At 42.8% G+C, this 15,000-nt stretch overlaps 1 protein-coding gene across 4 annotated transcripts in view; it reads right to left on the bottom strand.

Annotated features, from left to right (window-relative positions):
* Positions 1-6,748, bottom strand: part of LOC307028973 (abl interactor 2-like) — a 38,674-nt gene extending 31,926 nt beyond the window's left edge. For all 4 annotated transcript variants that reach the window (XM_079664421.1, XM_079664423.1, XM_079664422.1 and 1 more), the window contains exon 1: positions 6,594-6,748. In XM_079664421.1, coding sequence (XP_079520547.1) covers positions 6,594-6,710 — 117 coding nt within the window. In that variant the 5' untranslated portion in view covers positions 6,711-6,748. The remainder of the gene's footprint in view (positions 1-6,593) is intronic.
* Between the last annotated feature and the right edge of the window lie 8,252 nt (positions 6,749-15,000).

The raw sequence follows: 15,000 nt of genomic DNA, 5'->3' as shown, positions 1-15,000 counted from the left end.
TCACATAACAAAACGTTAAAGGGGAACACAGGGATTTTTTACATGGACAAAAACCTATAAACACACTCGATGAGAGGGAACACCAGAAAGGGAAGAATAGGACCTCTCTAAAGACATCATGCCTCAGAGCTTCACAGAGCTATTCTGTTGTTAATATGATAACCATGAGCAGCTTGAAATAAATCCAGACAGTTTAAATCCTGATAGTCTGATAGCAGGGGTTACATGGGGCTGAACACGGGTCAATAATCCAAATATTTAGCCCATAAAACAAGATCAACAGCTCAGCGCTGGGATTATGTAACCGCTCTCATCGTCTGAGCACATTTATGTAGGCCATCCTCAGTTAGCCTGTTAGCACAACGTTAGCCTGAACAGAGCTAATGAGCTGGAAGAGCTTTTCTGAGAAGAGAGGAGACATGGGAAACCTAGAGGAACATGTAAAACAGGAAAGATATGGACTTCCTTATAATCTGGATTTCTGCATATTTCTTTATTATTTCCTCTGTTGTTGTATTACTTCAGTTTCTTATTAAAAATAAATTAATATATTTTTTGTGTTTAATATTTGCTAACTTTTCCATTATACATTGTTTTTAATTCCTTGAATCCAAAAACCTAATTGGCATTAAATCCATTTCTAATTAAAATAAATAAGATACAATTAAGAAAGAAAATGTAAATGAGAAATGAATTGATGAAGGTTAAACATTTAAAATATCGTATCTTAATTTATTACCCAGTTGAGGATCAATACATTTTTTTAAATGAATATCTCACCCATCAATTAATTTATTGCATCGACTGATGGATGATGATGATACTCCTGAGATATCAAATTCATGGGAAAAGGATGTTCCAGCACATGGTGACATCACTAGGGAACACTCGCTCTCCTATTGGCTAGCACATTGTACGTGATAGGCTAAGTGGTGGGACATCTCTAAACGGGTTGACCAATCACAACAGAGCTAACCAGATGACATAAAAGTCATAATATTCGCCGTCACTGAGGCGTAAGAAATATTTGTATATTTGGAGTAGAGCTACAGGGTTTCTTTCTAAAAGGTCACATTAATGAAAGAGTTTTAGCCCAAAAAAAGACAAATGCAAAGAAATAATATGTATATGTTATTCTACGGCCACGTAAAGACTTCAGAGAGGCAGACTGAGAGTGTGTTGTTGAGAGAAAATGCAGAAATATGACTAAGATAAAATCTGGCGATGAACAGGTGTGTATTGAAGCCAACTGAGGAGGAACAGTTGTCTGTAGCAGCATGGCCTGCCCACACACACACACACACACACACACACACACACACACACACACACACACACACACACACACACACACACACACACACACACACACACACACACACACACACACACACACACACACACACACACACACACACACACACACACACACACACACACACACACACACACACACACACAGAGAGATGGATGTCAGCCAGTACGCAGATACCTCGCTTAATTTGAGGAGATAGAAGAGCTGAAATCAAGCAACCATTTACTAGGTCTTCTAACCACAACAATCTCATCATTATTATTTTTCTAAATATTTAGAAATAGTTTATTTTAATTTTTGAGGACTCTTTAAAGGGGACCTATCATGCAAAATGCACTTTAGTACGTCTTTTCTCCATGAACATGTGTCCCGGGTGTTCCAGGGAACTCACCAAGTGTCAGAAAACACAACCCTCTCTATTTTCCTCCATACCCAAATCTCTTAAAAAGGGGCTGCAACGGATCTGATACAGACTGATCCAGATTTGAACACTGTCCTGACGTCAAGACGGTGGCGCTACGGCTATTGGTCAACTCTCCACCTATCAGGGGTATGAGAGGTCGGGCCACGGCCGGCCATTGCTGCTCGAAAGCGCTGGAGACGCTGTAGTACATATGCCAGGCCTGTACGTGGCGCTGTAGTCTGCCACAAAAGCAGCGAGGGAGACTTCCCACGCATGGTTGCCATGGTTGCCCTTCTGTTTATTCTCTGCGAAGCGGAGGGATCTAGATCAGCATGAAGGTGTTATTTTGTAATGACCAAGTCACTGAACATTATCCCGCTTATCACACGGTCACATTCTCAACAGAGTAACGACATGACTCCCAATATTAATTGAAATGCTTTTATGGATTTAGAAAATGATTTTTTTGATTTAAAAAATAGTTGTATGTATTGATTTAAATTGACATGCATCCGCTAAGAAAAATAGTCCGTTGTTACCGTTTGAACTACGTAGCAACGGCAGGAACTGCTTCAATAGCGTTTTTGAGGAGCTTTTTGATTACAGATTTGAAAACATCGTTGCTTGCTTTAAAAGTAGCACAATTTTGATGTCAAACCTTGGGAAGTATCTAGATATCCCTGCCCTAATGCCAAAGGAACTGCCAACTCCCCTCTCCTGCAGGGGGGCGTGGTCAGCTGCAGCTCACAGAATCAGCCCCCTGCAAAAACAGGGCTGGAAAGAGCAAATAGAGCGAAATGAGGCATGGCTAAAATGCAGGATCTATTTGGTATTTTGAAAATATATATATATTTAAATACTTTATATAGGTATGGCCCTACATTATATGTTTCAAATATAGCATGATAGGTCCACTTTAAAGTAGAGACACTACACACTGATATACACCTGAACATCAGCAGGAGGGGACTCTTTAAAGCAGAGACACTACATACTGATATACACCTGAACATCAGCAGGAGAGGACTCTTTAAAGTAGAGACACTACATACTGATATACACCTGAACATCAGCAGGAGAGAACTCTTTAAAGTAGAGACACTACATACTGATATACACCTGAACATCAGCAGGAGAGGACTCTTTAAAGCAGAGACACTACATACTGATATACACCTGAACATCAGCAGGAGAGGACTCTTTAAAGTAGAGACACTACATACTGATATACACCTGAACATCAGCAGGAGGGGACTCTTTAAAGCAGAGACACTACATACTGATATACACCTGAACATCAGCAGGAGAGGACTCTTTAAAGTAGAGACACTACATACTGATATACACCTGAACATCAGCAGGAGAGGACTCTTTAAAGTATAGACACTACACACTGATATACACCTGAACATCAGCAGGAGAGGACTCTTTAAAGTAGAGACACTAGATACTGATATACACCTGAACATCAGCAGGAGAGGACTCTTTAAAGTAGAGACACTACATACTGATATACACCTGAACATCAGCAGGAGAGGACTCTTTAAAGTAGAGACACTAGATACTGATATACACCTGAACATCAGCAGGAGAGGACTCTTTAAAGTAGAGACACTACATACTGATATACACCTGAACATCAGCAGGAGAGGACTCTTTAAAGTAGAGACACTACATACTGATATACACCTGAACATCAGCAGGAGAGGACTCTTTAAAGTAGAGACACTACATACTGATATACACCTGAACATCAGCAGGAGAGGACTCTTTAAAGTAGAGACACTACATACTGATATACACCTGAACATCAGCAGCAGAGGACTCTTTAAAGTAGAGACACTACACACTGATATACACCTGAACATCAGCAGGAGGGGACTCTTTAAAGTGGAGACACTACATACTGATATACACCTGAACATCAGCAGCAGAGGACTCTTTAAAGTAGAGACACTACACACTGATATACACCTGAACATCAGCAGGAGAGGACTCTTTAAAGTAGAGACACTACATACTGATATACACCTGAACATCAGCAGGAGAGGACTCTTTAAAGTGGAGACACTACATACTGATATACACCTGAACATCAGCAGGAGGGGACTCTTTAAAGCAGAGACACTACATACTGATATACACCTGAACATCAGCAGCAGAGTAGGGCTGGGCGATATATCGAGTTTACACGATACATCGTGGATTGCACTCCATGCGATGTCGTAAATGACCACATCGTGAACATCGAGTATTATGTTGTCAAATCAATTTCCAGCCGCGGCCAAAATGAGCTTTCCTTTCTCCCTCATAGACACAGTCACACACGCAGGCACACACGCAGGCCCCGTCTAACTTGCACACAAACATTACACACATGCACAGTGACAGAGAGCAGGGCTCGACATTATAAATGGCCCGCTGGCTCGGAAGCACTATTTAGACACCCCGGGCCAGCATAACGTACTTTCCACTTGCCCGCTCGGGCCACTAAAAATATTGCTTAAAAAAAATAAAATTGTCCAGTGGTATTGGTACTTTGACAAGCAATTTTGTTAAATTGTTTCGTTTATTAACGCTACAACATAGCGTTTCGTGAGGCGGTTGTCGTTTTTGGGTGAAAGGCAAACGGGAGCCTGCTCGCGCTGTCTCCGCAGCAGCTGTTTGCTGCAGAGCCAGCGCGAGCAGGCTCCCGTTTGCCCGTGAGCGCCGGGCAAAAAACTATCTTCAAATAAAATAAAGTGACCGGAGGAGTTAAAGGAGAGTGACAGGGAGCATGAGAAGAAGAGGGAGAGAAAGTTTCAGCCAGCTTGATCGATGGAGTTTGCTTCTTCATAGAGTGGTGCAGTGACGCGTCCTAAAACCCTTTTATAATCTATCGATTAGATTTATGATTCGAACATTATAAAAGTAGGGTAGACATATGGAGATTATCCGGCTGAACAAAACGTGCATTTATCAAACAGGTTTGTTTTCCACAGACCTTATTTCCAGCTATTTTCCAAAACCCTGTGGAGAAATCCCATTGCTATTTGTGGAGGGAACCAGCAGCTTACTTCCTGGTTTTAGGACGCGTCACTGGCTGCACCTCTCAATATGATGCCAATATGAACAAGGTCTTCTGTCGGCTCTGTACATCAATGCCGATCTATGCTGACAAGTAAGTGAAGAGTAGAAAATATAAAGGTATTGGCTTTAGGGAAATGTCCCAGCAGTTTAGGAGAATGAAGGTTATAATCTAATCTAATACATAGCCATTACATGTCTAATTCCTGATAATGACAGGAAGACAGAAAGCGCATTATACTAATAATAATAATAATACTACTCATAATAATAGCAGACATTTTTTAACAATGACCACAATATCATTATTTTCATAAACCAAATATGAACAATTGAGGAAAATGAGGAAGAACTGATGATTCAAATGTTGTAGTGCAAGTAGTAATGTAGTTAGTGCATAAATTACTATTGCAACAAATGTGTTCATTTTCTTCATTATTACTCGATTTTTTTTAATGCAGACATATGTTGCAGGGACTACTAGAATCATCATACTGGAGTGACTGTAAACATCAGGGGGTTAAATAAAAACATGTTGTTTTTTTTTTTTAGAGGACATTTCAGAATATTGCGATATATATCGTAAATCGCGATATAGTCAGTAAATACCGCGATATCATTTTGAGACCATATCGCCCAGCCCTACAGCAGAGGACTCTTTAAAGTAGAGACACTACACACTGATATACACCTGAACATCAGCAGGAGGGGACTCTTTAAAGTGGAGACACTACATACTGATATACACCTGAACATCAGCAGGAGGGGACTCTTTAAAGTAGAGACACTACATACTGATATACACCTGAACATCAGCAGGAGAGGACTCTTTAAAGTAGAGACACTACATACTGATATACACCTGAACATCAGCAGGAGAGGACTCTTTAAACTAGAGACACTACACACTGATATACACCTGAACATCAGCAGGAGAGGACTCTTTAAAGTAGAGACACTACATACTGATATACACCTGAACATCAGCAGGAGAGGACTCTTTAAAGTAGAGACACTACATACTGATATACAGGAGGAAAAATGGTGCACCAGACTCCCATTATAAAAACTCTGTTTAAAGATTCCCTGCTTGTTTTATATGTAAAACACTTTATGGGAGATATGTTATTAACACATTGCACAACCAAACACAATTGGCTCTTTCATTCGGCATGCCTGGAATAAACTAATTAAAACATGTTAAAACACTTTTACAAACTGAATAACTCCATCACATTACACTCACTCAGGTTCCAGAGGTGTTAACGTGTAATTACCAGCAGAGCAGGCGTGTGGTATTGACAGAATATTTTCAAGCAGAATTAACTTAGATGTATAAACTGTGGAGTAGATTTTAAAGTCTCTTTTTGTATTAGAATTTAGATTTTTTTTTTTTTACTCAGAATTTTGACTTTTTTCTCAGAATTCTGACTTTTTTCAGAATGATGACTTTTCTCAAAATGTTGACTTTTTCTTAGAACTTCGAAATTTTCTCAGAATTTTGACTTTTCCTTCAGATTTTCAGAGTTATGAAAGTTGAATTTCCATGAAACCAGACGTGTTTTGGTGGAATATTTTGAAGCCGAATTAACTTACACGTATAGGCCGTATAGTAAGTGTTTATACATTTACTGAAATCTCGCAAGATCTTCCCTAATTTTTCAATACCATAAAAATAACGGTTTTATTAACGGATCCTGGTGCTGTCATTCCATCACTGCCTCTCTCCGCCCACTCCCTGCTCACATTCCCCCCTTATTGCTGTATTTACCCCACATTTAAACGTGTATTTGAAGTACCACCATGTACCTGAACATAGTTGGTCTCGCAGTACTCGGCTACTTTCTCCAGGTTAGTGAAACTGTCCAGAAGAGCCCTCCGTCCCGCAGGAATCTCCTCCTCCAGCAGCATCTGCAGCTCCGCCATCTTTGCATGCTTCACTTTCACTGAGGAGGCATAGATCCCGCGGCCCCTTCAGGAGGCGTGGGAGAAACCACCACTGTAACGGGAAAACGTGGGAATTTGGGGTATTTTCTGTTAAATGTGACTTTTTTTTAAAAAATAGAAGAGTAAGGAATATGTTTAGGGCCACATGAGCATTTATTTTTGGATGTTACCAAAATAAGAAAACGTAGTTCTTACTTTTTTTTACTTTTCCGGCATTAGACTTTTTTTCAGAATTATGCAATTTTTCTCTGTATTTTGACTTTTTTTCGGAATTTTCTAAATGTATTATTTTTCAAATGTTGGCCTTTTTATCGGATTCTTTTTTTTTTTGATTTTTCTGAATTTCGAAAAAGAATAAGTATCTGGTGATTTGAATTTAAAAACTCTGTTTAAAGATTCTCTGCTTGTTTTATATGTAAAACACTTTATTGGAGATATGCTATTAACACATTGCACAACCAAACACAATTTGCTCTTTCATTCGGCATGCCTGGAATAAACTAATTAAAACATGTTAAAACACTTTTACAAACTGAATAACTCCATCACATTACACTCACTCAGGTTCCAGAGGTGTTGACGTGTAATTACCAGCAGAGCAGGCGTGTGGTATTGACGGAATATTTTCAAGCAGAATTAACTTAGATGTATAAACTGATGATTAGATTTTAAAGTCTCTTTTTGTATTATAATTTAGATTTTTTTTTTTAAGGTAAGCCTCGTGAAATCCAACTGCAGGGTGTACAATGAGATATTAAATATAAGGTATTATTATATGCTTTTAATTCGTTTCCTTTTTTACATATAATTAAAATAACTCTAGTTAGGGATACCTCCTGCTACCTTCAGGGAGTGTGGGAGAAATCACTATTATGGATAACGTGGTATATATTCGGGGGGATTTTCTGTGAGATGTGACTAATAACTGGAAATTAATAAATAGTCTCAAATAAATAAGGACAACTGTTTATTTTCCATTTTAAACCAATTATTATTAAATACTTTGCAGTGCTTCGACATACTTCAGTAAGCATCATGGGAAGTAGCGGCGTATTCTCACATACGTAGAACCGATCGGGTTTCCCGTACAGATATGGTTGTGACTGAAGAGTTCAGTTCAGATGTTGGTGTGTGGGGCAGGTTTAAGTGTAGAGTTTTTTTTAGGGGGGAAGGCGAATTGTGTAACGAAGTAGATACTTAGCTGATGGTCCAAGCAGGCCAGGGAAGATCACAGAGAATGCAGGTTAACTGATGATGTGGAAGGTGAATTGTTTTTGTTGTCAACACCATCGTGTCTCTGCTGTAGATGTTTGCCGTGTGTGTGCTTGTGTGTTTCATCTCTGTGAGCACTATCGATTACAATCAGTCGCTTGCTAGATGTAGCCTACAGGTTTTTATTTTGAGGATTTTTTTTATAATATATTTTTAGAAACTTGGAATGTCAAAAATGTAAAATCAATCATTTTTGTTTTTAATAAATCCATGCTTTCTTGACTTTGGAAATATATAATTTGTATTGTTAAGGGAAATGGTGTAAACTCTGCTGTTTCTGGTTATTTTTACTTTAGTAGAAGCAACAATATTTTTTTTACAATTCAGAATAAAAAAAACAGTAAAATGCTTTGCTTAAAAATTAACCATTTATTGGATTTAAACACTGTAGCCTTGACCTCTCAGGGGTTACTCTCTCTAAAATGTCAAGTAGTGTTGCTGAGTCAGAGTCATGTTCTTACTTTCCTGCAGACATTTGAACGATGAACTGTTCTGCTTCCTTGCTAGTAAACTTTTTGCCAATATGACTACTTAACATTAAAGGTCCCCTATCTGTTTCTCATCAATATATCACAGATATATCCAGACCCTCTCTCTGATTGGCTGAAACACCAAACAGATCATTGCAGCATTACCCATAATCCCCTCTGTTTCAGCCCTGTTTCCAAAGTGCTGATTCTCTGTCTGTTACTTTAGATGAAAATAAGGAGCCCCTCCCCACGCCCCTGATACCTCTTTCACACCAACGCAACTCCGGTTCAAGCTCCGTGCTAGAGCTTTTGAGGTTCAGAACTGGTTCTTCGGTTTAGCTCCGGCTCTTTTCCCACCGCCCAGAGTCCGACTGGTGCTGCGTCATTGCGTCATCGTTTGCGTCATGACGTAACCGTTTGCGTGCCTGCTTCATAAAGCCAAACCGCGCGGAAACCCCTCACAGCTCACACCAACATCAACAACAATGGCCGATTGTGCTCCAGCTTCCTCTGTACCTCTTCAGAAGACCAGCTTCCCAGCAGGTAGCTGGTCTCTTCAGTGGACCACTGCTGCTTGTTAACTTTCTCCATCGTTGTGTAAACTGGATAAAACGCCGGCTTGTTGTTGTTGTTCAGGAGTTGATCCCGCCCCCACCTCGACGTAAGCGTGACGTATGTGGTGCTTTTGCTCTGGCCGGACAATTTTTTGGTGCTTGAAACGAACCGGATTCCGGAGCTAAGAGGCTGCTCCGCTGCGGTGTGAACAGGAAAACCCGGTGCTTTTCAAGCTCCAGCTCCGAACCGGCCCTGAAACCACACCAACACTGAAACACCGTTGGTGTGAATGAGGTATTTGAGAGACATTTGGTTACAAAGAACTCAATGGTGCTCTAGGAGGAGATTCAGGTGATAAGGGGGGGGGTACCTTGGTTGCTGATTGGCTAATGGTTACACAAGACAAAACATCGTTATGACATCATCAAGTGGCCAAAATCTGATCAGCTCATTTTCAGACAGGTTTTTATAGAAATGGATCAAAAAGAGAGAGAATCTTTGTTCCTGAAACTTTCAGAGTCTCTTTCCACAGAGGGGACACATGTTGATGTAGAGGAGACATGAAGAAGAGGGGACACATGTTGATGTAGAAGAGACATGAAGAAGAGGGGACACATGTTGATGTAGAAGAGACATGGAGAAGAGGGGACACATGTTGATGTAGAAGAGACATGAAGAAGAGGACACATGTTGATGAAGAAGAGACATGAAGAAGAGGGGACACATGTTGATGTAGAAGAGACATGAAGAAGAGAGGGGACACATGTTGATGTAGAAGAGACATGAAGAAGAGGGGGGACACATGTTGATGTAGAAGAGACATGAAGAAGAGGGGACACATGCTGATGTAGAAGAGACACGAAGAAGAGGGGACACATGTTGATGTAGAAGAGACATGGAGAAGAGGGGACACATGTTAATGTAGAAGAGACATGAAGAAGCGGGGACACATGTTGATGTAGAAGAGACATGGAGAAGAGGGGACACATGTTAATGTAGAAGAGACATGAAGAAGAGGGGACACATGTTAATGTAGAAGAGACACGAAGAAGAGGGGACACATGTTGATGTAGAAGAGACACGAAGAAGAGGGGACACATGTTAATGTAGAAGAGACATGAAGAAGCGGGGACACAGGACACATGTTGATGTAGAAGAGACATGAAGAAGAGGGGACACATGTTGATGTAGAAGAGACATGAGGAAGAGGGGACACATGTTGATGTAGAAGAGACATGAAGAAGAGGGGACACATGTTGATGTAGAAGAGACATGAAGAAGAGGACACATGTTGATGAAGAAGAGACATGAAGAAGAGGGGACACATGTTGATGTAGAAGAGACATGAAGAAGAGAGGGGACACATGTTGATGTAGAAGAGACATGGAGAAGAGGGGGGACACATGTTGATGTAGAAGAGACATGAAGAAGAGGGGACACATGTTGATGAAGAAGAGACATGAAGAAGAGGGGACACATGTTGATGAAGAAGAGACATGAAGAAGAGGGGACACATGTTGATGTAGAAGAGACATGAAGAAGAGGACACATGTTGATGAAGAAGAGACATGAAGAAGAGGGGACACATGTTGATGTAGAAGAGACATGAAGAAGAGAGGGGACACATGTTGATGTAGAAGAGACATGGAGAAGAGGGGGGACACATGTTGATGTAGAAGAGACATGAAGAAGAGAGGGGACACATGTTGATGTAGAAGAGACATGAAGAAGAGGGGGGACACATGTTGATGTAGAAGAGACATGGAGAAGAGGGGACACATGTTGATGTAGAAGAGACATGGAGAAGAGGGGACACATGTTAATGTAGAAGAGACATGAAGAAGAGGGGACACATGTTAATGTAGAAGAGACATGAAGAAGAGGGGACACATGTTAATGTAGAAGAGACATGAAGAAGCGGGGACACATGTTGATGTAGAAGAGACATGGAGAAGAGGGGACACATGTTGATGTAGAAGAGACACGAAGAAGAGGGGACACATGTTGATGTAGAAGAGACATGAAGAAGAGGGGACACATGTTGATGTAGAAGAGACATGAAGAAGAGGGGACACATGTTGATTTAGAAGAGACATGAAGAAGAGGGGACACATGTTGATGTAGAAGAGACATGAAGAAGAGGGGACACATGTTGATGTAGAAGAGACATGGAGAAGAGGGGACACATGTTGATTTAGAAGAGACATGTGTCCCCTCTGTGTAAAGAGAGAGTCTCTTAACACATAGGGGACACATGTCTCTTTTACTTCCTTAAGGTACTTTACTCCATACTTTTAGAATGTCTACATACAAAGGAGAGGAATGTAGAATACTTTGAGATGGAATGTAGAATACTTTGAAGTGGAATGTAGAATACTTTGAGATGGAATGTAGAATACTTTGAAATGGAATGTAGAATACTTTGAAGTGGAATGTAGAATACTTTGAAATGGAATGTAGAATACTTTGAAATGGAATGTAGAATACTCTGAAATGGAATGTGTCGGCAGACCAAAGCACATTCCGGAATGTTGGGCTCTGAAGTCATACTGAACCTGATGATGTCATACCACAGCGGCTGCAAGAGAGCATGCTCTCTGGTTAAATAGCTACACAAGTCATTTGCAGTTTGTGCAGGACGATAACAAGCCAGCTTTCATCCCAGACACATCGAGGTCACATTTCAGTCAGAAGCAGCTTTTCCTTCACCATAACAAGATGGACAGAAGAAGATCAGTGTTCACCATGACGTACAAGGACTCTCAGGACAGTTCTGTCGAGGAGGAGATTGAGGAGGAAATCATGGAGGAGGTGAAGGAGTTTGCAAACAAGGTGGAGGAGGAAGTTGAGGAGGATAAAGAGTATGTATACTCGACGGATGAAGACTTCGAAGACACATTGGACCTTCATGATGAGGAAGAGTCCGAAATCAAAGAAATGTCTGACCTAAATAAGACAGAGTCTGCATTTCCAGAGATTTGGCAATTGGCAGAAGAGATCGAGTCTGAAATAGAAGAGATTCAGGAGTTTGCTGAGGAGGTGGAGGAAGACATTAAGGAGCACACCTCCATCCCCAGCCACAGAGCAAAGTACAGCTGCACTTCCCCTGATGAGGTAAGACATACATTCAGTGGCACACATGTTTAGAATCACACTCCTCGAAACTGTGAACAAGCTAATACTCAACACTTAAGTTTCTTTACTCAAGTTTTTCCAACACATACATCAAAATAATAAATCACCTTTAAAGCATCTGATCCCAGCTTACCTTTCCACACCCAGGGATGCAGAGATGACTCCACTTCGGTTTTCCTAATAAGACAACTTCACATAGACAACACAATAATAATTGTTTTATGTTTCACAGACAGAGGACTCTGAGAGATCTGAGAGAAAGAAGAGATCTGAGAGAAAGACGAGGTCTGAGAGAAAGACGAGATCCGACAAATCATCTGAGAGAAAGACGAGATCTGAGAGATCGTCTGAGAGAAAGACGAGATCCGACAAATCGTCTGAGAGAAAGACGAGGTCTGAGAAATCATCTGAGAGAAAGACGAGATCTGAGAGATCTGAGAGAAAGACCAGATCCGATAAATCATCTGAGAGAAAGACCAGATCTGAGAGGTCTGAGAGAAAGACGAGATCTGAGAGGTCTGAGAGAAAGACCAGATCCGATAAATCATCTGAGAGAAAGACCATATCTGACAAATCGTCTGAGAGAAAGACCAGATCTGAGAAATCGTCTGAGAGAAAGACCAGATCTGAGAAATCGTCTGAGAGAAAGACGAGGTCTGAGAGATCGTCTGAGAGAAAGACGAGGTCTGAGAGACCGTCTGAGAGAAAGACGAGGTCTGAGAGACCGTCTGGTCGTCAGGACGCCCTGGACGAGGAGAGGAAAGCCAAAGCTGCTCTTGCAGAGGCCTTGATGAAGGAGAAAACATCCACAGCTCGGCACAAAGCAGAGAAGGAGGCTCTAGCAGAGGCTCTGAAGGATGAGCAATCTGAAAACGATTCCCTTTGTGATGTCATAAAGCACATGGACGCTGAACTGAAGCAGAGCCAGAAGGAGCAGCAGCGTGGCAGAGCGAAGCTGAAAAGCAGAATCACTGTGATGACGTGTGAGCGTGAAGAAGACAAGAAGCTGATAGAGAAGCTCCAGAGAGCTCAGCATGCGTCCTCCAGCCGGCACCAGAGAGAGCTCTCAGAGCTGATGGTGTCGCACACCGACTCAGTGACAGCCATAAGGGACCGCCTCACTGAGCGGCAGGAGGACAGTCTGAAGAAAGACAAACACATCGAGTCCCTGCACTCAGATGTCCTGAAGCTCCAAGGAGACATCGCATCCAAGCTCAGCATGGTGACCTCCCTCCAGGAGAGAGTGAGCAAGAGTGCTTCAGACCTCAAAGCAGAGCAAGCAAAAAGCAACTCGCTGCAGAGGGACTACGAGGCGGCCCTCTCTCTGCAGAAGAAGGAAGCAGAAGAACTGGCCCGTGTAACTCAGGGGAACCAGAACCTCGCCTCTGAGAACAGGAGACTGCACCGTGAAGAGAAGAAGCTTCAGGGAGACAGAGGAGCCTGCAGGAGACTGGAGGAGGCCGTGAAGAAGGAGGAGGCTCGATTCTCCAGAGCCTCAAAGAAGATCCAGAGCCAAGAGAGAGAGCTGAGTGAGAGGACCCTGGCTTCTGAGGGGCTGCAGAGGGACTACGAGGCGGCCCTCTCTCTGCAGAAGAAGGAAGCAGACGAACTGGCCCGTGTGACTCAGGGGAACCAGAACCTCGCCTCTGAGAACAAGAGACTGCACCGTGAGCTGGAGGCTGCTCTCAGTACGCAGCACCCTGAGGAGGACAGGCTTCAGGGAGACAGAGGAGCCTGCAGCAGACTGGAGGAGGCTCCATTCTCCAGAGCCTCAGAGGAGACCCAGAGCCAAGAGAGAGAGCTGAGTCTGGCTTTGGAGAAGAGCCAGACGGCCGAGAGGCTCCTACAGTCGTCTCTGAGAAGAGAGAAGAAGCGATTTGAGGAGATGGTTGGAAAGCAGGCTGGACCTCATTCCATCCTCGCTCAACAACTGAGAGCAGCCTCTGCGTACGGCATGCAGACGCTACGGAGGGAGAACGCTGACATCAGGGCTAAGCTCCGTGTCCTGGAGAGAGACCACGAGGGAGAAAGATCTGACCTCCGCTCTCTCTCTGCGGGCCGTGAAGAGATGCTGTCGAGGACAAAGGATATCATCTCTGACAATCAGTTCACCATCACTAATCTGCAGGGCCTGGTGAGTGAGCTCAGAGACACGGAGTCAAAGACGAAGATGAGACAGGCCGATCTGGAAGAAGCCCTCAAACAGGAGAAGACCAGGAACTCTGAGCTGCAGCTGACTGTGGATCAGATCTCGTCCGGTCTGGAAAAAGAAAGGAGCAGGAGTGAGGAGCACCGCGTGGAGCTCCGAGAGGCTTTGAAGAAGCAGATCACAACTCTGGAGGAAAACTGCAAATTGACCTGGTCTGTGCAGAAGGCTCAGGGAGAACCACGCGCAGAGACAAACTACAACTTGGGAGACATCGGGGACTCCGGGTCCAGGCTCAGGGAGCAGAAAGGTTCCCTGGACGAGAGCAAGGCTCTGTACCGCCTGCAGCAGGAGTACACCGACCTGGGGAGGAGGCACTGTGACATCAACGCTGAGTATCGAGAGCTGCTCAGGACTCACACCGCCCTGCAGGTCAGACACGAGAGGCTCAGCTGTGCTCACGGAGACCCCCGCCCAGACTTCAGTCCATATCTCTTCCACTCGCACTGTGCAGCACACTAGAACATGATCCTCTAAGGACGTGTTGAGTGTGCGACGGGCACCGACGCACATATGTTTGTTTTGTTATTATTTTGACCATGTCTCTTTCTTAAATGTATTATCTTTGTAATGTTCACATGACGTCTGCTGCCCGTCTGTCCGTCCTGGGAGAGGGATCCCCGCTCTGTTG

The sequence above is a fragment of the Notothenia rossii genome, assembly GCF_949606895.1.
Source record: "Notothenia rossii genome assembly, chromosome: 2".
NCBI classification, from domain to species: Eukaryota; Metazoa; Chordata; class Actinopteri; order Perciformes; family Nototheniidae; genus Notothenia; species Notothenia rossii.
This window is presented reverse-complemented; position numbering and strand designations above follow the sequence as displayed.